General features: G+C 37.6%; 1 protein-coding gene across 4 annotated transcripts in view; it reads left to right on the plus strand.

The window, feature by feature from the left end:
• LOC146471974 (uncharacterized) overlaps positions 1-21,873 on the plus strand; it is a 35,397-nt gene extending 13,524 nt beyond the window's left edge. For 3 of the 4 annotated variants that reach the window (XM_085120543.1, XM_085120542.1, XM_085120540.1), the window contains 20 exons: positions 1,194-1,235; positions 1,697-2,331; positions 3,731-3,755; positions 7,304-7,354; positions 8,139-8,280; positions 8,639-8,730; positions 9,620-9,654; positions 10,696-10,861; positions 11,891-13,131; positions 13,796-14,104; positions 14,482-14,545; positions 14,725-14,799; positions 14,902-14,963; positions 15,252-15,329; positions 15,782-15,854; positions 16,064-16,084; positions 16,474-16,523; positions 16,886-17,157; positions 17,637-17,685; positions 18,189-21,873. In XM_085120543.1, the coding sequence (XP_084976669.1) occupies positions 1,194-1,235; positions 1,697-2,331; positions 3,731-3,755; positions 7,304-7,354; positions 8,139-8,280; positions 8,639-8,730; positions 9,620-9,654; positions 10,696-10,861; positions 11,891-13,131; positions 13,796-14,104; positions 14,482-14,545; positions 14,725-14,799; positions 14,902-14,963; positions 15,252-15,329; positions 15,782-15,854; positions 16,064-16,084; positions 16,474-16,523; positions 16,886-17,157; positions 17,637-17,685; positions 18,189-18,267 (3,561 nt within the window). In that variant the 3' untranslated portion in view covers positions 18,268-21,873. The remainder of the gene's footprint in view (positions 1-1,193; positions 1,236-1,696; positions 2,332-3,730; positions 3,756-7,303; positions 7,355-8,138; positions 8,281-8,638; positions 8,731-9,619; positions 9,655-10,695; positions 10,862-11,890; positions 13,132-13,795; positions 14,105-14,481; positions 14,546-14,724; positions 14,800-14,901; positions 14,964-15,251; positions 15,330-15,781; positions 15,855-16,063; positions 16,085-16,473; positions 16,524-16,885; positions 17,158-17,636; positions 17,686-18,188) is intronic. The other variant, XM_085120541.1, reaches the window with a different exon arrangement.
• Positions 21,874-22,064: the final 191 nt, after the last annotated feature.

Raw genomic sequence — 22,064 nt, forward strand, 5'->3', positions numbered from 1 at the left:
ATCACCAGCTTGGCAAAGGAAAGAGAGCCTGGTGACATTGAATGCACTTCCTAATCTTTAGTATACTTAGGTCATTGTTGTGAAAACAAATATCTAGATCTGTCCTCTCACAGGCGTCCCAAGCTCACGTTTAGAGAAAGCAAAATATATGCATCACAGCTGTGTGAGTTGGAACGTGACCTTTCATCTTATGCGGTGTTAGGTTACATGAGAACCGTTGAGAATTTGGGCGCTTTATAAGACGTTGTATGGGGAATAAAATATCGTTCATTTAGAGCGCTAAATACTTTAAAATATCCTCATTTTTTATGTAAGATGATTAAAACAAACTCACCTCTTGTGTGTCCGTTGTGCTTTTTCGTTATTTTCGCTGTTTCCCCCTTTAGGGGAGAACAGTAGTGGCATAAAAAGCCCAAAACAGCGAAAATAATGAAAAAGCACAATGGACACACAAGAGGTGAGTTTGTTTTAATCATCTTACGTAAAAAAATTAGGATATTTTAAAGTATTTAGCATTCTAAATGAATGATACTTTATTCACTATACAACATCTTATAAAACGCTCAAATTCTCAACGGTTCTCATATAACCTAACACCGCGTAAGATATAAGGTCACGTTCCAACTCACACAGCAGTGACGCATATATGAATAAATAGATACTTAATTTTTCGCTTTCTCTAAACGTGAGCTTGGGACACCTGTGGTCCACTATCCTTCAAAACATTAAGTAAATGTTAAATTCTGATTATCAGTCTCCATTAACCAACAAATTAACCCTCCAGAACATACATTAATATCATCGAACAAGTCAACTTTATGGTTTTGAAGCTGGCAATTTTCCATGTGTCACAGTACAACAATAGCAATTCAAAGTCCATTTCAAGCTGTAAGTTACTGTTTGTGCAAGTCAGCTGTTAAGAATTCTTTGCCTTGTTTTGGTTTTTCGCTACCACAACCACTATAAAAGACCCAAAGGGGGCCTTGGTGAAAATTATTGTGAACCAAGTGGCAAGCCATGATCTGTAGGTGGCGGCTCTATTTGAATTGTCACACTTTTGAGTCCTATGGTTGAGTGAAACTGTTGATTCAGCAAATTCAGGCATCTCTCACTCCAGACATGTTATTCAAGAGAAACAAATAACAGTTGTTGTTTAAATTTTCAATGTTAAAGTCATTTATGTTCCTTGGCAGGTACAACCATCTACAAAAGATGCCCTTCAACAAAGAATTCAGGTAGAGATAACAGAAATTTAACCCCATAGATAAATAAGTTTTTTTTTATTTTCAGAGTAGATGGCTAGGATCTAGATGTAGTCAGTTTAATGAATGAGTGTTAATAAAATACAGGTTTATTAAACATGTAAACCTTTTCACTGAAAAGTAGTTGGCTTGAAACAGGAAGTAGCCACTTTCCAGGTAGCTACCAGCACTTAATGACGACCCTGAGATTTATTAAATATTTCCCTTCAAACTTCCTGTAAGACAACACTCTTGACATTGGGTTCTAGACAAGTAAAATGTTTGCTTTAGGAAAAATATAACTTGTTTTTGTAGGCACTTTTGTTGCCAGGCTAAAATGACACAGAGTTATGGAAATGGCAGTCACAAATTTAACGGTCTTCATCAAATTCTGTTCCTTTGTGTTTTTCACATTGTTGGTTTCCTAAAGTCTTGATTCCTTCATTTGTTGACAGGCCACACTGGGGAAATTTGAATCCATAGCTCCGGTATTTCAACAGCAAAATAATCTTTACGGCATTACAAGACTTCCGCAGACACCTGTGGAGGGCGACCAGAAGTTCATCTTTGATGCGAAGAACAAAGATTCCAAGAACCTCAGTGTTTTGAAGAAGGCTAAGCCTGCGGCAATGTTACCTAACTATCATGCAACCTTGAAGAAAACTCTTAACAATATCAAAGAGGAGCAGCAGAATGGGTTGAAAACTCAAAAAGTTAATGGGGTTTTGAGTAGTTCTGGACACGCTACCACTAAATCTCCTCCTGCTACCAAAGGACAAGAGACTGTTACTCCACATAAAAATTCATCTCTGTCACATGTGAAATCTCCGCCTGTCCCGGACACATCTAAAGTAAATCAGAAAAAGACTGAAGCAAAACCAGTGGTCAATGGTGTGTTGAAGTCTCCGCAAGGAGAGGAGAAAGTAGTGAAGGAGCGACCAAAGGTCAAAGAGGTCAAAGTTAAAGAGGAAAAGGACAGGAAAGTTAGGAATAAAAGCGAGAGTGAACACAATGAAAGTGGCAAGGGAACAATGCTTAAATCAAACACAACTAGCAAAAGTAAACCTCCTAAAATCCAACTGCCTGAGAGGTAAGAAACTAGCCTGGTGAAGAAATTTTACTTTAGGAGTGGATCACACTCGGCAAATATTTGCTAAAATTTGATTACTTTGTGGACAAAAGCTGTTGACAAAACACTTTTCCTAGTGTGACTCTAACTTTTCCAGTTTGCAATATGTGTGAAAGTTGGCAAAAACATCGGACGCCATAGTGCTTGGGTGAAGTAGGCAGATTTTTTGACAATTGAGCTGAACAACGAGGATCACAGTGGTAACTGTCAGTGCTTGAAAGATAAAACAGAAGATTAGTGATCAAGTTAAAAAAGCATAGGATTTGCTTCAGTTCATGCTCTTTCTTTACCATCTAGACAAACGTGCGTTTTATGTCCATTATATCTCTCACAATTTCCTAATTTTTTCGGCAACAGCACCAAATACTTACAATTTTTTATACCCTTGGGTGCTAAGTGCTGACTGAATGTTTAGTTAGAGAGGCACTGATTGAAGCTCAGGTGAGTACTTAGCAGAGTTTGTCTTTATCATCTCCTCCTGAACTTGAGGAGCCAAAGCGGTCTTGGGAGAAATAGACGACCGATCAAAAGAAAATGTTGATGAACTTGTGGGCAGAGAATTTCAACAGTTACCTCCTGCAAGTGAGAACCCACTCAGTTTGACTAAAAAGTTTCTTTTCCGGTTGCGGTTTTTTCGTCAGCATACTTTGCTAAGTCCACCCATGCCTTAAGCAGCATTTTTGACAAGCAAACCAAGCTTTTGTCACGATAAGCAGTGCTACAGAAAAGCCCTAACATGGTGGGACGATTTACAGTCACGCTTAAGGATTTTATCCGTTGATTGAAAATTGAGGACCACCTTATAGAGCATAATAAAAAGCACTGAAGAAGTTCTGGTCAGTGGCTTTCGTGCAAATGTGTATGTTTTCATTCATGTACTTTTAAGTTATTGTAGATCAGAACTTTCTCTTGGGTGGATTAGTTGTGAAAATTAGTAAAAGTGGCTTGTCACGTGAATCCAGTTTAATGCTTAATGACCTACCTCTCACCAGCCTCTTACAGCTCGCAAAATAAGCATCCGGAGTAGTCTACAGAATGTCATGGTTTGACCCCTGTTGGGAGAACCTGGCTGTTTTTTATTCCAAGTATGACAGTGTGACTGATTGATAAAATGCATCCTTCTTCTTTACAAAATGTTGAAATGAGAATAGAATGGAACCTGTTTTCAGTGGAACACTTTTTTAAAGTTGTTGTCTGTAATTGGATATTTGGCTAATGCCACTTACTCTGGATTAAAATTGCATTGTAGTAAGGATTAACTAGGTTGGACTTGTAAAGTGACTCTTCATAATGGTTTATAAACTACTGTAACTGCACTGTAGCTCATTCATACTGACACTTGTCCTGTTTCTCTCGACAGGAATATAACCACAGCTTCAGCAGAGGTGAGGTGTTTGTTCAAAAAAAAGTAGTGCTTGCTCTCTCTTATGGAGGCAAAGTAGTTAAAACAACCTTATACAATACCGCTTAGTAGCTTTCATTTGAATGGTGACCCTGAAGGATTTTATCTACAGATTCCAAAGGTTAAGGATGTTTGTGCCAATTTTTGCGCGTCCTTTCTGTGCACGCAATTTGTGTTGGAATGTCGTGCCACGTCATGCCTTAGGCAGTGTAGACACAATTATAGCGTCTGCCCAATTTTTCCTGGATTTTACTCTGATTCGTTAATGGTCGGCGAAACCCTAGTTTTTTTCTGAACAGGCAACTTTCTGTTCCAATTCTCAACAGACTGTGAAAAATTGAAGTAAAGATCAATGTAGGAAGTTTGAAATGTTACCACTTTCCTTCCCATGCAACATTGAATCTCACCATTTTGAGGCAGTGAGAGTTTGCAGATAATTAAAATAAAGGTTTTCAGTTGAAAGAGTGGTTTTGAAAAAAAAGAGAGAATTGTTTATCGTTGAAAGGCATTGGTAAGTGAGCAGAGATGAATTGGTTCATTTGTTAGTTTGCTTTTGCTTCTCACCAAGAACCAGAAAACTTTTCGTCTGGTGTCCATTGGTTTGTCATTGTAGTTCCAAGGACATTGGAATGCACCAAAAGGGAAGTGGGAAACATTTACGTTTGGTTTTTTGTCTGTTTCCCACAAACATGATGTGCTTAAGTTTACTATTGTTCCCACTATGCAATCTTGATTGATGTTTGCCTAAAGAAGTCATTATCAGTTGCTGGTGATTTGATTTTTATACCAGCATACAGTCTTGAACAAGTCTTTCATTTCTTCTCCCACCATGTTTCATTTTATTGAGTCACTTAAATGGAAAGTAATGCCTTTTGTCTCTTGGATACAGTAAGAAGATCTAACATTAGTGTTACTAGCCTTGTTTGGTTCTCTGACATAGTACCAAATGGTCACTCAAATGTTTCATTGGTGACTGCTTTTTCTTCGTTTGACCCCAATTTGTTTTTTCCATTTCTAATCTTGGTTAGCTTGTTTTAAGGTGATCACCTAGTATTTTACTTAAGTATGACTGTTGTCTTTGGTTTCCCTGTTTTAGGGCAAATTTAGCCATAAGGGCATCTTAGCATCCTGTGAATGCCCTTTTAGGAGAATTGCATTTCAAGGGCACTAATTTTTTGAAAACTTTGAGAGAGAACATGGTTCTGGATTTCCTACTTTCCAATGTCTGGCTAAAAGTTGGTTGCAGTGTAATCTGTAACGTTGGTCTGTTCTGTGAGCACTGTTTGCTTGCTTTCGTAGAAGAGACTACGGGGGTTTCTCTGATTCTGTGTTTAACACTGCACCAATATATACAAAAAAACCCACGTCTTTTTCTTGTGAAGAATATTGCATCACCTGTTTCAATATAATATCTTTCCACACTCATACTTGCAGCTTTTCAATCAATGTTTTTATTCACGAAAAAGCAAAACATATTGTAAAAGTGGGAAATGCTGCTTGATACCCTCAATGAAATTATACTGTGCAAGAGTTAGGAATTGATTATTCCTGTGTAAGTTACATGTAGTTGTCGGTGATTTTTGTACAGTTTTCATAGACTAAGCAGGGGTCACAATTATGCAATCTCATTTAGTTTATCTTTGTGGGTGTCCACTATATTAAACTACTGATGAATTATTCTAAAAAATAAACTGCCCACGCTACAGCTTAACTATAGAAGCTTGGGTAAAAGTGATCTTTGTTTGATATAAACAATGTAGGCATTCTAAACATTGCCATTCAAAACTGTCAGTAAATTGAAATCTAGAAAAAAATTGGATGTGGTCATGTGATAAGCCACATTTAATTCTAATGTGAATTGAAATTTAGGGTTGGTGTCTTTTGAACGAAAACATTCGTCGCCTTCTATTAAAGCAGATGTTTATCCTGAATTTTAATGTGTCATTTAATTGAAAAGTGTAGCACTAATCCATTCTGAAACGCATTCATTTGTGTTTTGTTTAGTGGCTTCAGTTCCACACTTTATAAACTAGAATGACCTGAAATTCTTCCTTTTTTTTTGGCAACAAAGTGTTGATTTTATGAGTGTTCTGATTAGCATAACAAAATAGGTTATATATACTCTCAGCTGATTTGAAAATGTGCTGTTGAAAAACAGCTGACAAGAGAAGACTCTTTCAATTAAACAAAAGGTTTAATTTTCTTTTGTGAAATCAAACTGTATGCCTAATGATAGATGAAAATAAAGAATCTTGATTAGTTATGCAAAAGTCACCCCAGTTTTTGTCAGTGATGGTTTTTAGTGTTTTAATATTTGCCCTTAAAAATGAATAAATTCTGGTGGTAAAAATAACTTGCAAGAGAAACCAAAAATACTAACTAAGATGTTTTAAGTTCATCACTAATGGCCTTTTTAATCATTTGCGGTTTGATTTTGTCCATCATATCTTTATTTTATAAAGGCACATGACAAAACTTGTGGCTTGTGAACTGTGTAATATAATGTACTTGTCGTAGTCTTTTTTGTAAGAGTATTAATTCATAAGCCCCAAAGCGTCAACGCAATGTTTTTCATCTTTTGCAAGCAATATAACTTTAAGTTATTAAATTTGAAAGGTAATTTTTCATTTAAGAGTCAGAAAGTCTATTGGCTGATTGACAAGGTTTGAGCAGTGAGTATGATCTGTGTATATTTTGAAGACAAAGTTAGTGCTCTAAAAAGCACAGATAGAAACATTTCAAACAGCCACTCAAACAGCTTTTATCAGATTCAGTTCCAAGCTTTGTTTTCACAGTGTTCAGAAAATGAACCTCACTGGCGTTGGTTCATTAAGGTGTTTGAAGTCAAAACAAGAAAAAGTCTTCTTAATTGCATTTGTTACCTTCGGGGTATGTTTTTGGCAGACGCTTTTTTTAGTGGCATCGAGATACTTTATTCTATTGACGCACAAGTCTAAACCAATAGTGGATCAATTGTCATTTTATGCCAAGGGCAGGTGAAATAGTAATCCATCAGGCTCTTAAATACAGAAAGTCCAGGCACTTTCTTCAATGTATGTAATGGTTAGAAGCTTCCTTTTGTTGTACAGCGTTGCGGATTATTTCTTGATTTCCTTTAAGGGTTATTTCATCATTTGTGGCAAGGAAGTTGTGACACCGAGGCTCCATTTTTACAATCCTTTAAGTTTTGTTTTTAGGCGAAAGCAGTTTGTTCAAAACAAAAAAACTCCAGCTGTTTCAATAGATCAAGATAACCGAGAAAGAGATCTAACTTTTTAAATTTCCTTTGATCCCAGTCAGTGTTTCAAATCTGTCAGGTCTGCTTCCTTTTCAGTGACATCTTTTTCTGGGTGATTTTAATGAGCAGATCACCCTCTGAGCAGTTTTTGTGGCGTATCGGCAATTCGCAAGATTTTGGGGTCTGATTTTAAATTGTGGTTATTTCTCTAAGGTCTGAGTAAGTCATGTTGTTCTATCTGTGGCTGTGATTTCCAATTAATATAATATACATATTGTTTTCTCTTTTTCCAGCAGGAGAAATGTTCAGTGAATGAACCAACAAATGTGGAAAGGATAATTGCGGTGAATGCTCTATGTGTTATTGTATTTAAGTTAGAGATTGAATCAAAGGGATGCTTTAGCTTTAGTGATAACATGCCCCTTATGTTTTAAGTTCAAAATTTAAAACTAAATTTTTATGTTAGTTTGGCAAATATATGCCAGTAATCATTTTTATGATTTTCATTTCACCTGTGAGAAAAAAAAATTTAAGACTAAATGTCATTTTATGCTTTCTGATTCCCTTAAGTGTTAATTTTCTTCATTAGCACAAAGCCAAACGTTTTGTGGCAGCAAGTGCTTTTGTGATTAAATTTAGATTCACGTTATTTCTGAATCTCATTGTTGTTCCCGGTTTAGTTCTTGGGCTATAGACTGATCACTAAGTTTAATTGTCTTTAACTGCCTTTGAGTGAAAACTTTTTCAGCTTTAAATTCCATTTGGAAAAGTGGTGAGCAATGCATCAAGAAAGTTAGTGTTCATTAGCTTCATGTGATTGTTCACACTTTAGGATTTCATCCACAGACTGACAAGGTTAGAACCACCTCGCACAGTAAAATAAACAGCCTCACAAGGAAGTACTGCTCAGTAGCTTTCATTTGAATGGTCACATTTAAGGCTTTCATCCACAGACTCAAAAGTTAGAACCACCTTGTACAGCATCATAAACAGCACTACAAGAACTGCTTGGTAACTTTGAATTCATTGATTACACATGGGGCAAACCTTAGTTTGACATTAATTTTCTCAAAGGTTGACTCCTGGTAGCCTAATACATTAAACTTTGCTAATTTCTTGTATCTGCAGGAGATGCAACAAGTTGCTCCACCTCTTACAGGAATTCACACACCTAACAAAGGAAGCAACTCAGTTTTTGCATTTGGACACCGAAATGTTACCCAGGAGAATGCTGTGCTGCCATCTTTTCCATCAAAGAGAAAGCTTAGTGGTATGATAACTATTAACAAAATTCAAACATTTAATGCCAAGTTTTAAAGGGGAACAGGGATGGCACAGTGGTGAGACCACTTGCCTCTCACCAAGGTGGCCTGAGTTTGATACGCGGACTCAGCGTCATATGTGGGTTGAGTTTGTTGTTGGTTGTCATCCTTGCTCCGAGAGGATTTTCTCTGGGAACTCCAGTTTTCCCCTCTCCTCAAAACCAACATTTCCAAATTCCAATTCAATCTGAAGAGTGTACCCAATTAGTGCTCTGTGCTAAATGCCTTGACTCTTAAATAAAGTGACGTGTTTATTTTTTATTGGCCTGGTGGTAATAATTTGTGTTTTCCTTCTTTGTTGAGCAGAAAGTGCGGTCGAGGTTAAAAAGGAAACTGGCAATGGAGAAGTGCTGTTGAAGAATGACTTGTTGTTGACTGATGAGAGTGACGATGAACATGTGAGTCTTCTTACTTCGAATTTGTTCTGAATGTGCACCCTTCTACAAAACAAAAATTACTACACTTTGCTCTCACCCAGGCACTGACTGTGGACTACTGTAACTAGTTCTCCTTGTTATTTGTATGGGCACCAAACATACCTAATACATTTGTCACTGCTTCATCTTAAATTGAATGCTCCTACATCAGTATGCACAATGCTAATACCCGTTAAGTTTTGGTGGAGAGAAGTGAATGACTAAGTAATGACTTTGGCATTACGTGGGCCTTGGACAGGGAGGTGATTACTCCCTTGCATAAGCTATTTAGGTATGCGCACTGCCAAAGGCTATGGTTTTTGAGCCATTTTGGTCTGAAAACAGGTGATGATTTTAACCATTTCGTCTGAAAGTCTTAAATTAGGTATGAATGTTTAGAGACCAGGGCCCATTTCTTGAAAGTTCCGATAATTAACGGGTCTGGAAAGCCGTTGTTGTTTACATTCAAGATCGAGGTTTCCAAGGTTTTGCAGATAATATAGTAAAACTATCAGTTAACAAAACAAAACAGACTGGTTTGTTAGCTAGGACCCGCGCTTTTATTCTTTAGATTTTGATTTGAATAGTTGATTTCGGGCCCGAAAAGTTACCCGAACTTTTGAGAAACAGGCCCCAGGTCTGAAAATGGGTATAAATTTTAGAGGTCAGATCTGAAAAAGGATACCAAAAAATTACTTAATTTTGGGGTGTAAACAGGATCAGGGTTTGGAGAACTGAGAAGAACCCCCTCCCCTGCTAAACAACTTAGTGTACCTAGTTATTTGTATTGCCTTTTGAGCGGGCAAAATTAGCAGAGATTCCCTAAGCGAATGTAATCAGTTGTAACCACCCTTGTTTGTTTGGTTTTTAGGATCACCAGGCTGTTTCACCATCCAAGACTGCAAAGTATGTCTTGTGTTCTACCTCTAGAACTTTGGAATCTTGATGTAATATAACATTCCACAATATTGAACTAGTGGCTTGATAGACTTTGTGTCATACAGCTTTGGATTGTGAGAAAATTCATGAGTTTTTATTATGAAGCGAACTGTAGCCATTTACAAGTATTGTTAGTGACAGTTGCTTTGTTTTTGTCATTGATTTGGGCAGCTTCCTAGAACAAAAGAGACATGAAGTTATTTCTCAAGTTGTAAATGTTATCTTCATGCTTCAGTCCTCTTCAGCTTTGTGTTATTCCAAAAATGTAATGTTTATCAGGGATGTAGCTAAGAAAACCTCAACAAGATCGTTAATAAACCTGGCTGGGTCTGTTGGACTGTGCACCTTCAAACTTTGTCTAAAGTACATGTATTTCTGTTCTGTTGAAATTTCAGCCGGTGATATAACCTCTTTGAAAATGACCTCCCTGTGTTCTCAATATAAATTGGTAGACATTAACAAATGAAAGGCCATTACAGTTTTGTACACAACTTGAACAGTCACATAAAGAAAGCCTGAAAAAAAAATTCAGGCTTGAACAGGATTTGAACCCCTGACCTTCACAAGGCAAATGTGATACGATTCCTGCTTGAGCGTGAATTTTTGCAGGTGCTCGTTTCGTGACAGCTTAAGATTGTTTACGTCTGTGAAAGTGGTCTCACATTTTTTAATTGTCGCAGCTGCAGTCAAAATGTATGACATTTTAAATAGCTTGTAACTTCCATACAATCAAAATTAGAACTCATAAGTAGATAAAAATTATGATCATCTGGGTGACTGTAGTCCTGAGAAGGACTGTTTGAGATGACATTGACTGTTGTTTTGACAACCTTATCGTCAGAGTCAAGTGAATTGTGAATCGTCAATAAAAAATAATGGGTTAAATATCCTTCTCAGGACTACACTCAGCCAGATGATCATAATTTGCCTGCTTATGACATGACACCTGGGTTCGAACCATGTACATTTTTAAAATATAACTGAAAGCAAGCTCTGCTATTTTAACAGGAATGTTCGTCATCGCTCGCATTCAACATCATCAAGTGGAAGTAGTAGTGATGACAGTGATTCAGATAGCAGTGACAGCGACAGTGATTCAAGTGCTTCCGATTCAAACAACAACACCAAAGATAAATCATTCAAATCTCCTGTACAGAGTCCTTCATCTCCAAAGGTAAGCTTTAAACTGCAGTTCTAGGTTGTTTCATGTAAGGCGGTGTTCCTTGTTAGTTGGTCAATGACATTAAACATTAGGGAGCTTAAGCAATGGCGACAGCAACGACAACGCCGCAAAAAGAATAGGTTTAATGAGCAAAAACAATTGCTCTGCACGTGCATTTTACATTTTGGTACATTTCTTTGCCATCCTCTGCAAAACAACAGCATGAAATGACCACATTTAAGGTTTTGTGGAGAATGTGAACGCACGACGGTGAATTTTTCATTTTCTTTCTTAACTCGTACCCCGCTCCTACCAATTTGGTTCTTGGATAGTTTGCCATTTTTGTAAAAGTCGAGTGAGTTGAAATAATTGTGAAGTAGCACAAATGAAGTTAGATATACTTTTTGGGTGATGTTTTTGTTGCCATTGCTGTCGTCATTGCTTAAGCTCCCATATTTGTTTATCATTGGTGTAGCAGGGATGTAGCTAAGACACACCTCAGCAGCCTCATTTATAAACCCAGTTAACTCATTTGGACTGGCAGTGCATCTTTTCAATTATCCGCAAGTAATGAATTTTGTGTTCTCTTGAAATTTCAGCCAGTGATAACATCTCTTTCTGACGCTTAAATACGCCCTAGAGACCTCAGGATCGTGAAAACATCACTTGGGAATCATTTCTAAGTACAAACAAAGCCCTGGCCAGCTCTCAGAGACATTACTGGTGCAGTTATCTGCATTTGGGAGTATGTGTCCTGGGTTTAGTGGGTACAGCTACCAAGTCTGTAGCTGGCAGTGCTAGCAAGGGTGTTGGTACAAGAATAGATATAAGACCTAGTAAACGTTTACGGATATCTGAGTAATTTTATATTGGTAGCAGAGATTTACAAAGATCAAGAACAGTAATGTGTCCCAGCTAGTTGTCAAGTCTTGGAAAAGGAAAGAATGGCTTGTGAAAAACTTGAGCTAAGCTTGCAATTGAGTTGGCAACCCTGAGAAAATGTTTGTACTTTATTACTAACAGCAGGTGTATTTGTTTCAGCCTAGTGGAAGGAGCTGGGGTTTAACTCACTTTGTGAAAGCACTTAATCAGTCATCTACACCACCAACTACTAAGACAAAACCAAGCCCATCAGCTGCAAACACTGTGGGAGAAGATGGTGTGCGCGGGAATCAAGTTGCTCCTGCTGCTAACACGAATAAGAGCTCCCTTAACTCTTGTGTCGGTGGTAATCAAGTCAGTGCTGTTAAGAAGGAGGTAAAAAGCCCTGAGCGTTCAGCCCCTGCTGATAACCTTGCTCCATTTGCTGCTGAACTTCTCAGCAATAGTCCTGGAATGGATCAAGGGCTCGATATTGAGTCGTTGACAGCAAAGCTGGACATCCCTCTTGAAGGTGATGTGAGCACTTCTAAAAGTGTTAGTAATGAGTCTGAGCAGAATGGATTGACTGTTAAAATTCAACTTCAAAAGGGGAATAAAAAAGTGAGCTCAAAATCAACTGCCATGGAACCCAAGTCAAAAGCTGACCAGGTGAAAAGTAAGAGTGAAAAATCACCCTCACCCAAGAAACCAGTGAAGACTACTACAAAGGAGATTAAAACTCCGAAAAATTCTCAGAGTGCAAAAATTAGTAGCGGCACTGATGATAAAACTCCAAACAAGACGGTTAAAACATCTAAGGCAGGTAATGGAGTGACTGGGGTGAAATCAGCAAAAAAGAAGGCGGAGGCAAAAAAGTCAGGTGTTGTTGGCACTGCACAAAATGAACCACTGAAACCCACCAGTGAAGGGGACGATGAAGATGTCATTGTTGACATTGTTGGTGAGAATAGCCCAGCCAAGTTGGATCTCAAACCAACATCAACGTCAAAAGCAAAGGAAACCGAGAAGGTTAAAGTCGTGAAAAATAAACCTGCGGTTGCCAATGGTCTGAGTAAGCCTGTAAATGGCGAGAAATTGTTCTCAAATTTGATTTCCCCGAACAGGACTAAGGACATACTTGGCAAGAATGTTGAAATCACCTATGATGAAGTCAACAAGCCAGAGTCCCTTATTGTGAAAATTGACTTGTCACTGCTTAGAAGGATACCTAAACTTGCTGGCAATGATCCAATTAAGCAAGAGCCTGCAGCTTCAACACCAGTTGGTGAAACCAATGGTCTCAGAGATGCTATCAGCTCGCCTGGAAAGAAGATTCCCAAACGAAAGTCGTCTGATGTGAAAGTTATGGAGCATGAGACGCCTAAGAAAGTGAAGAGTGAAAGTGATCTTGATTCTGGCCTGTGAGTAGCTATTGTTTTTAGACCTGCACTACTTGTAGTCCTTGTGTTGGGCAATTTCAACTCTCATATGGCAGAAAATGTAACAACCCATGTGCCCAGAAAGCATCCCTAACTTCATGTAGGTTTTATTGGAAATGTTACACTTTCACATTGTCCACGACTCAAAAGCCAAAACCCTTGTGTACAGCATGATAGACAACTCTGCAGGAAAGTACTGCTCACTTGATTTCATTTTAGTGCTTAACTACCAAATCAAAAGTAAGAATCATGAAAAGTACATTTACATTGCTAATGGTTTGAATATCTGGTAATTACGGAATAAAGAAAAGTGAAGAAAATTATTGCTCGCACTTTCAGGTGACAATAGTACTAGCCACAACTCCAGGTTTATTCCCGTGAATAGTTTAAGAATCTCACTTGTAAGCCATGAATGTTAGCAGTGGGATTCTTGTCCTCTGTCACCATGGTTTTTACTACTTAAGACAAGAAATGTACAGTAGAACAGTCAGAGAAACCAATTGCAAATTAGGGGGGTAACGCTGGGGTAACCTTGTTACTGGTTAGAATCCCATCCATGGGGAGGGGGTAGTGATTCCCTTGGTCGCCTCTTGTAGAGCAGATTTAGAAGCAGCACTTTAAGTAATGATTGGCCTTTTAACTGTAGGACAAAGCCCCGCGAGAGGTCATCCAGTAGCAGCAGCATAAATAATCGGCATAACAAAGGTAGCCACCGGAAACGCAGCCCAAGTGAGGAGAAAGATTCCTGTCGTGTCAAGCGTCAGAGACATGACAGTGAGAACAACAAAGTGCATGAGAATTCTGCTCAAGATTGTTTGAGTGGCAGCCTGGCTGAAAATGGTGAAGATGCTGTAGTCAATGGTGTGAAGGCCCATCAGTGTTCATGCAGTGGAAAGGGTGATGATGACAAGAGAGAGACTGACATTTCAAGATTTTATGACCCAGAACCTAGAGTGTAAGCAATAAACTGTGCAGAAACGAATATTATAAAAGTAAATGACAGAATACATTGCATGCTTTAAGTAAAGAATGGAGTGAGTTGTTGTATTTTGCCGTTGTAGCACACTACCAATCCCCAAAACGGATTGATGATCCTTGAATGGAGAATCAAAGTACAGGAAAACGATTTTTGTCATGGTTGCATCACTGTACAAAGTCAACCTGGTTTCTGGTCAACATTTACAGGCTTCGAAAGGGTTGAAATAGGCCTGTTCAAACTCGTTACTATCTTGGGCATGTCATAGTGTCATATTGATCTGCGTTACAACAGGTCTTTTCCTTGTTCAAGTGTGATTTCATATTCTAATGTACTTGGTCTGCTTTTGTTTACAGACCATATGGACCAGATCATTATCTTGCAGAAGCCAAGAAGCTGAAACACAAAGCAGATTCTTCAGTAAGCTTTTCTTTTTAGTAGTTGTGCAAATTATGCTGCCAGTTAGGGCCGTCATTCAATTATCATGTCAACTGCATTAGCCATGATCCCGTTTTATTTGTGAATTTTGTGTTGTAGACCCAGCTGACTGTAAGTTTGCCTCATTCTACACTTTGAAATATGTCTGTTCTTTTTTTTAGAGTGACAAGGAGGAGAAAGCTTTCTTTTACATTGAAGCAGTGATGCACTTTGCTCGGTGTGGAAAAGCCATTGAGGTAAGTGGACCTTCATGCCTCCTCATATTCAGGTAAATTGAAAAGAAAAAATCTTTATAAAACAATAGTCTAACAATCGCTTCCATGTCTCTTTTAACTCAGCAAACTGATGAAGAAACTCGTTCTGCATTTCAAATGTACTCTGAGACGCTGGACCTTCTCAGGTGAGTTGTGGTGTTCGTCATTTGAGATGCGCCTCTTTTCTTCCATGTTTAAAAAACTAGTTGGCTTCAAGGTGAAAGTTAACTTACCTGACTGAATTTAGCAGATCAGTTTGTTATGCAAATCTTTTCATCAGTATGGGATACGACAGAATCAGCAATGGCCTTGAAGCTTTCTGATTGGATTATTGGATTATTGGATTAGATTGGATTGGATTGTTATTCGTGACAAGTAATGGAGTTTTTTTCAGCTTTCCCCTGTGAATGACCTTCTGACATTTGTTTCTGTAGGTACACGATGCGCAACTTTGTCAACAGATACACTCATAAATCACACAATGTCCCAGATAAAAGACTGTCTGCATTATGGTAAGGCTTTATAATTATTGTTTTGTTTTCTGTTGTGCATAATTCCAGCTCCTGGAGGGGGATACTCTGCCATACAAACTATATGGGTATGTGCGGCACCAAAGGGTATGGTTTTTGAACCATTTTTGGTCTGAAATAGGGTATAGATTTTGACCATTATGGTCTGAAAACAAGAATGGATTCTGGAAACCGGGTCTAAAAAAGGGTATTAAAAAATTACATATTTTGGGCTGAAATAGGGTCAGGGTTCCAAGAACCAATGAATTAAGCCACACGGCGCCACCAAAATGTCCGAGGAGGACCCCTACAGCATCCCACAAACATGACCTCTTTGAAACTGCTAGTTGGATGAAATTCAAATCAAAGGAATTTCAAACCACAATAGAGCTATGTTGTCGAGGGAAAAATGTTTAGCTACTCCATTAACCTATTGGAATGTTTATCTTTTTTAGCATGAGAATTCAATCAATATTGTACATGAGGCTTTATAAACTAAGGAAGGATCACATAATGAGAAATGTTAAGGTAAGACATCTTTGTATGATGGTCTACTAAGAAATTCATTATTTATTTTGAAAAGCCTGAGAGAGGAACTACTTTTATTTAAGTGTGATAAGCAGTTTGAATTCTTATTATTATCCACTAACAGTAAAATGACATTTTCTGGCACATTTACATTCTTACCTTTGGAAGAAGTTGTCACTAAAATTTGTTTTCTTTCTTTGAACCAACAGATGGTTACAGAACATTTTAGGGTAAGTTTTGGTGATTGTTGTTGTTGTTGTTGTTTTTGTTTTATGACAAGATTCCTAAGGCCCTTCTACATACACATGCCAGTTTAGTGATTGTTAGTGAACAGTCTGTAGAGTGTTTCTCAACCAGATATAGTCAACCCATGCCTTGTAGACAGCCTTTTATTATGGATGCGACTTTGAAATCCGCGGATTAAAAAAGAGCTGAAAATAACTTGTAACAGAATGTATTACTGACACATCAATCATGACCTGGAGGTTGTTGCAGTGGAAGTTAATTGTATCAAATGTTATACACATATTAAAGAACAAGACAGTACTGTTGCCATTGTACCTACTGCTGTTGAAATTGAAGTGTCAGTGTTGCTAAATTTTGTCCTTTTGTGTTGCAGGGTCCTCCAAAGAGCACCCAAGCTCCATCTCCTTACACTTCAAATGCAAAGTAAGTCATGCAATACTCATGCAGATGAAGGCTAAAACGTGTGTATAATAATTTTCAAAAATCATTTTCATTCTTGTGCAAACATCTAATTTTCATATGAAAAGCGTCGCACAAAACCGTGCTTGCATAATGAGGTTCAATGCAAATCAGAATTAGATTCCAACTGCGGGAACTTGCATTCGGAGTTGTTTTTACTTTACCTACTAAATAAATAAATGAACTTCTGATGCATTTAGCAGAGCCATAATAACAATAATAATAATAATGATAATAATAATAATAATAATAATAATAATAATAATAATAATAGTAATAATAATAATAATAATAATAACCAAATGATTCATGTCTGTTTTGTTTAGGATTACTGGAACCCCATCTCCTCTCTCCCCCACCCCATCCCCCTCAGGCAGTGTTGGCAGTGTAGGGAGCAATGGCAGCAATGAAACATTGACCACGCCCACAAGGAACAACAAAGCCTCCTCAGCTACCGGTGCAATGACGTCACCTGTCAATGTGTGCATTCCACAAAAGATCCATTTAATGACACAACAGCATGTACTGCAAGTCAACAATCTGGTGTACAGTCAAGACACCTGGGATCAGGCCCAGCCTGTAATACTTGAATTCAGAGGTAAAATGTTGGGCTTATAACCGTAAATAGGTGCGTGCTGTAAGTAGACACCTCTCCCCCACCCTGGGTGTGGCTCTGGCTCTGATGGTGTCCATTTACAGTCAAGTTAAACTATAGTTGAAGGGCTTGGGGCATAATTGAGGCAGAATCGACCTACAGTGCTAAGATTTAGCAGGTTGTTTGCATGTGGCTTTTGATCTGTTGCTTTGTCCTTCATTTACTACGCAGGTTTTATGTTTTTATTACAAAACAAACCACAAAGTAGACTGCTAGCAGTCCTTTTCTGGATAGTTGAGAGGGCGCACAAAATAGGCTTTTTCACTCAGCTATTTTAACCTCGAAGCAGTCGCTAAAACATTGGGGCAATGTTTCCTGAAGAACTCCAGTGAATCTGATTGGTTATGCACCAAGCTGTTCAGTTGTGTACAAGTTGTGATAACTTTGTAAATTTTCTCATCATATTTTTGTTTCATTAACAGATTTCTTTATGGATTTGGATCGGACGTGTGGCCCACTTACATTGCACAGGTATTTCATCAATTTCATGCACCTTAACTATTGTCTGGTAATAATTAAAATGAAGCATAAATAGAACATTGGAAATTTGCATTAGACCACAAATTGGAGTAGTTCCAAGCTTACAAAAAAAAAGTTAACAAAAAAAATAAAGAAACAGCAGGTGGCAAGGAATTTTGTAGAGAAACATTTTTACAGACAAAATAATAGTAATTGCGTTCAACATAGAGAGAATGCACTCCTAATACAGATTGGAGTCAAGATTGTATGGGGCAACGAACGAACGAACGAATGAATGAATCTTGGGGCACATATCTGGGACGGATGACATCACCAACTTGGCAAAGGAGAGAGAGCGTTGTGACATCGAACGCACTCCCCAATATTTGATTACTACTAGTAAATAGAAAATTATGTACAGAAATACTTGGACTACTGGAATAGGAAAGATTTTGAAAGGGAATGTGCACCCCGTTAACCTCTTTTTTACCTTGTTTGTCATCATTGTTTTGCAGTTCAATTGTTCACATGATTGAGTACATTGGGGAAGGAGTGAAGCGCATTCGAGATGCATTGAAAGCCAAGAATTCTTGATAACAAAGTGAACCATAGCAATTGAGAATATCAACCCACCACATTATCCTTCAAGCTCCAGACCGGAACGGAATTACGGACATACATTCACATAATTAGTAGAGGTATAGGATCATCTTAGTAATCAGTGGGTAGCATGATTGAAATTATTCATAATTCACTATCAGATAAATAGTATTTAGAAGACAAACATTTGGGCAAGGGGAATTCACAGACATAGAGTATTTCATAATTATTACACTCAAGTGGGTATTATAATATCATTGCACCTAAATATTAAATAATATTATTATTTGACTTAAGTCATTTCTCAGAATTCATTGATAAAGTACAAATGTATTAATATCCTATTCCATGTAATTTGGTATATTTTGTAGAATACAAGCAATATTTTTTCATATGGAAGAAATAAACAAACAAAGAATCAAAGGATATGTTTATCTCAGCGATCTAGCCAGCTAGAGGCAAATTACCTTATCTGTATCAGAAAACTGTGTTTCAACTGTTTATCATAAAGAATTAGTATGCAGGCATATATTTATGCAGGAGGGCTTAAGATATACTCCTATTTGTCAGAATGCAGCCGGCAATAGTTTTAACTTATTTTACAGACAAGCACCACCTTAAATGTCCCCTTTGTATTATCTCTTGGTTGAGCGGTTTACAAGCTCTGCAATTCTTAAGTCATAAAATGTCTATGAATATATCAAGGAAACTGTTCAGTTGTGTGTATTAGTATTTTTATATAGAAACCTTGGGTGAAAGCCTTTAAGCATGACTGCATTACGGAAATCGGTTTTCAAACCAAAAGTAATTTTTACCTTTGGTATCTTACCGAAGTAAGTCCCGGGAACAAACTGAAACACTCTCAAAGTGTTACGTGAACTGTACGAGCTCAAAGAAATTTCAATGTTGCCTTCAGTTGGGGTTGCAAAGGCAAGACCTTTGTCCAGATAATATTTCTTTGAAAGCCAACTGATTTTTCGAGCATTTTTGTCAAGCTGAACTACAGTTAAGACTAGCAGTCAAAATGTTGTTCTCCCAGCTTATTTTCTGGTACCGCAAACTGAGCTTTTGTGGAGTTGACTAAACATTCAATGCGTGTTGAAAATCACACATTGTTTTATTATAAAGGGGAACGTTAAGATGCTGCTTGTTTGATTCTACTCAGAGCATTAGATTAGTTTTACCTCTCTTCTTATTGGTTCGTTATGCATGCCATATTTGGAAATTCAATTACAGGGCATCACGGGATAGGCTAGTGTGGTCAGTAGGAATGTAAATTAGCCAATCGCAAGCAAGTTTATAAAACTTAACTATTTTGAAGCTTAAAGCGTGTAACATTAGAATCCAGAGAAAGCAATAGAGTATATCATTTGTAGAAAGAGAGTTAATGGGTCAAATAAAGGATCGCTACTTTATTTTCCTACAGGACCGGGGAAAAAATTATTGTTGAGAGATGATGGGAAATTTATCAACTAGATTTTTTTTGATTTAAAAAATATGTTTTGTTTAGGCAGGTTACCTTTTATTTTTCGGGAGAGAAGTTTTTGTTATCGGGTTTTGGGGAACGTATATAAGCATTCGGTACAGGAGATTTTGTTTTTGTATTTGTGTTATGCTTACTTAGTAGTTTTATCTTTTTAAGGTTATGGATTTAGGGATGAGGGTGCAAGGTTAAATTGAAGCGGTCTTCTCACTTTTCTGACGTCTGTATTGAAAACAAAACCAAGTGGCTACATCTAACCAATCACAAGAAACGCGAGTGACGCAATGAACCAATCAGAACTCAGAAACAAACGTTCGATGCCAAGCGCGGGAAAACGTGTTTAGGCCATGCAACCGGTGGTAAGCGCGGGAAAACGTAGTCATGGAACAGGTGCAGAGCACGTGCCAAACGCAGGGCTCGCGCTTTTGCTTTTACTCGTTCTGTAGTTTTCTGTCTTTTGGATGAAATGCATCACATTTTGTAATTGATTGGTGAAAGTTTTATCCAATAGTACAATTCTCGGCAAGTTCAGTTGCAAAACGCGTTTAGAAATAAATTCACCATAGCGAGTGTAGCAAACGTGTGAAGTTTTGTAGAGGTCTGCTTCAAAATCAAGCGTGAGGAAATATAGAAGCTTGAATTTCGCATTTTTTTCAAATTCAAACATAACATACGTTTATTTAAAGCCGTTGGCAAAATAAATAAAACAAAATTACGATAAAAACGCTTTGAAAAGGGGTTCAAGAGGTGGACCCTATATTGAACTCCCCCCAAAAAGAGTAAAAGCTAGAATTATTTACATAAACTAGGAACTACATTTGCATAAACTAAATTACTCAACGAAACTAAATCTGAAGTAGATCTATACAAAACTTCCGATTTTTGTTAAACCCACTATGGTGAATTTATTTGTGAACGTGTTTTACAACTTAATCTTATATTTTAAACTGTCACACCAAGCGCAAATTCTTCTGTACGTGAGCTTACCGAAGACACCAAACTACCTTTCGCAGCTAACCGAAGACCGCTTCAACATATTCACAGTTTTACCTGACAGATTTCCGATCATTAGTTGGTCATTTAACTTCAAAGTGAACGAAGAAGTCTTTTACATATTTTGCAAGAGTGTAATCGGTTTTTTATGAAGAAAATTTTTATTTGCCAGCTTTTCTAGAAGCCGTTTGTTATTTTGGAGTTAAGCAAGTTTCTTATTGAGGCCATTTTCATATCATTTAGTTATTAAAATTGAGTTTTCTATAAATGCACGAAATTAGACCATTTTGAAATACATAGATGACATTTTTAGTTTCCCCAGGAAATGGTCAAGTAAAACTGTGAACAATTGTGAGTTATTTTCGAGGATTTTTCTCAAAAAACGGTGGTTTGAGAAACGAGGAAGGATATAAGTATCTTTTCTCGGCTTCTTCATAGAGAGATATAAGAGCCAGTGTGTATGAGATGAAGATAAGTCTTATAATATCAAACTGTTAGCGAAGGTTGGCGGACTTGGCGTCCCTTTTTAAATGGGGAATTCCGATGGCCTGATATAACCGCGTTATTGACGTCTTTATGTTGACGATTGTCGCATTACAGGTAGCTAAAGCTTTCGGAAAGACTTGTGATTTAACTGTTGATTGTGTTATATAGTAGATATCAATGTCATACTTTTAATTTATACGCAATGGACCAAACCTACCTTCATGTTAAGAGTTTGTTAGTGCTAAGCTCGGGAAAATGTTGCTATAGTTTTACTTCTGATGGGTTGGTAAAATGCTTTGATTGACGGATGAGAGCTCTTTGTAGGTTTATTTATAAAATCACTTCTTGGCAAACGCAATTTATTATCTTGGGAAGTTTTTGAACAACCGATCATCACTTGTTAACAAAATTCCCAAGATAATAAAGTGATCACCCTCGTTCCTGTGGAGCTTTAGCTACCTCTCGTGACATCACTTGCATTTGTTACTATAACAACAGCTCGTCAATAACGGAACGATTTAAGTCAGGTTCAGCGGAGCCCTTCATATCACTTCTACAACTGATAATACTGCATGTGCTATTTTGTTTCTTCTGTCTGTCTGTGTGAACTGAGGTAAATAAATTTATTGCATACTGCAGACTGAATTGTTCTCTTTTAACTCTATCTACTCCTTTGATCCACGATCAGCTTCCCTCCTCTCTCCTGTTCGAAACTTACAGTCAATCCAGGTCACGCGTGAACAGTAATTCCAAGAATGAAATGAACATTCGAATTTCTCTTTGTAATGTCCGACGTGCGAATGAAATGTTGGACATCTCTCTGGAAATC

This window comes from Pavona decussata, unplaced genomic scaffold (assembly GCF_977016875.1).
Source record: "Pavona decussata unplaced genomic scaffold, jaPavDecu1.1 SCAFFOLD_102, whole genome shotgun sequence".
Taxonomy (NCBI): domain Eukaryota; kingdom Metazoa; phylum Cnidaria; class Anthozoa; order Scleractinia; family Agariciidae; genus Pavona; species Pavona decussata.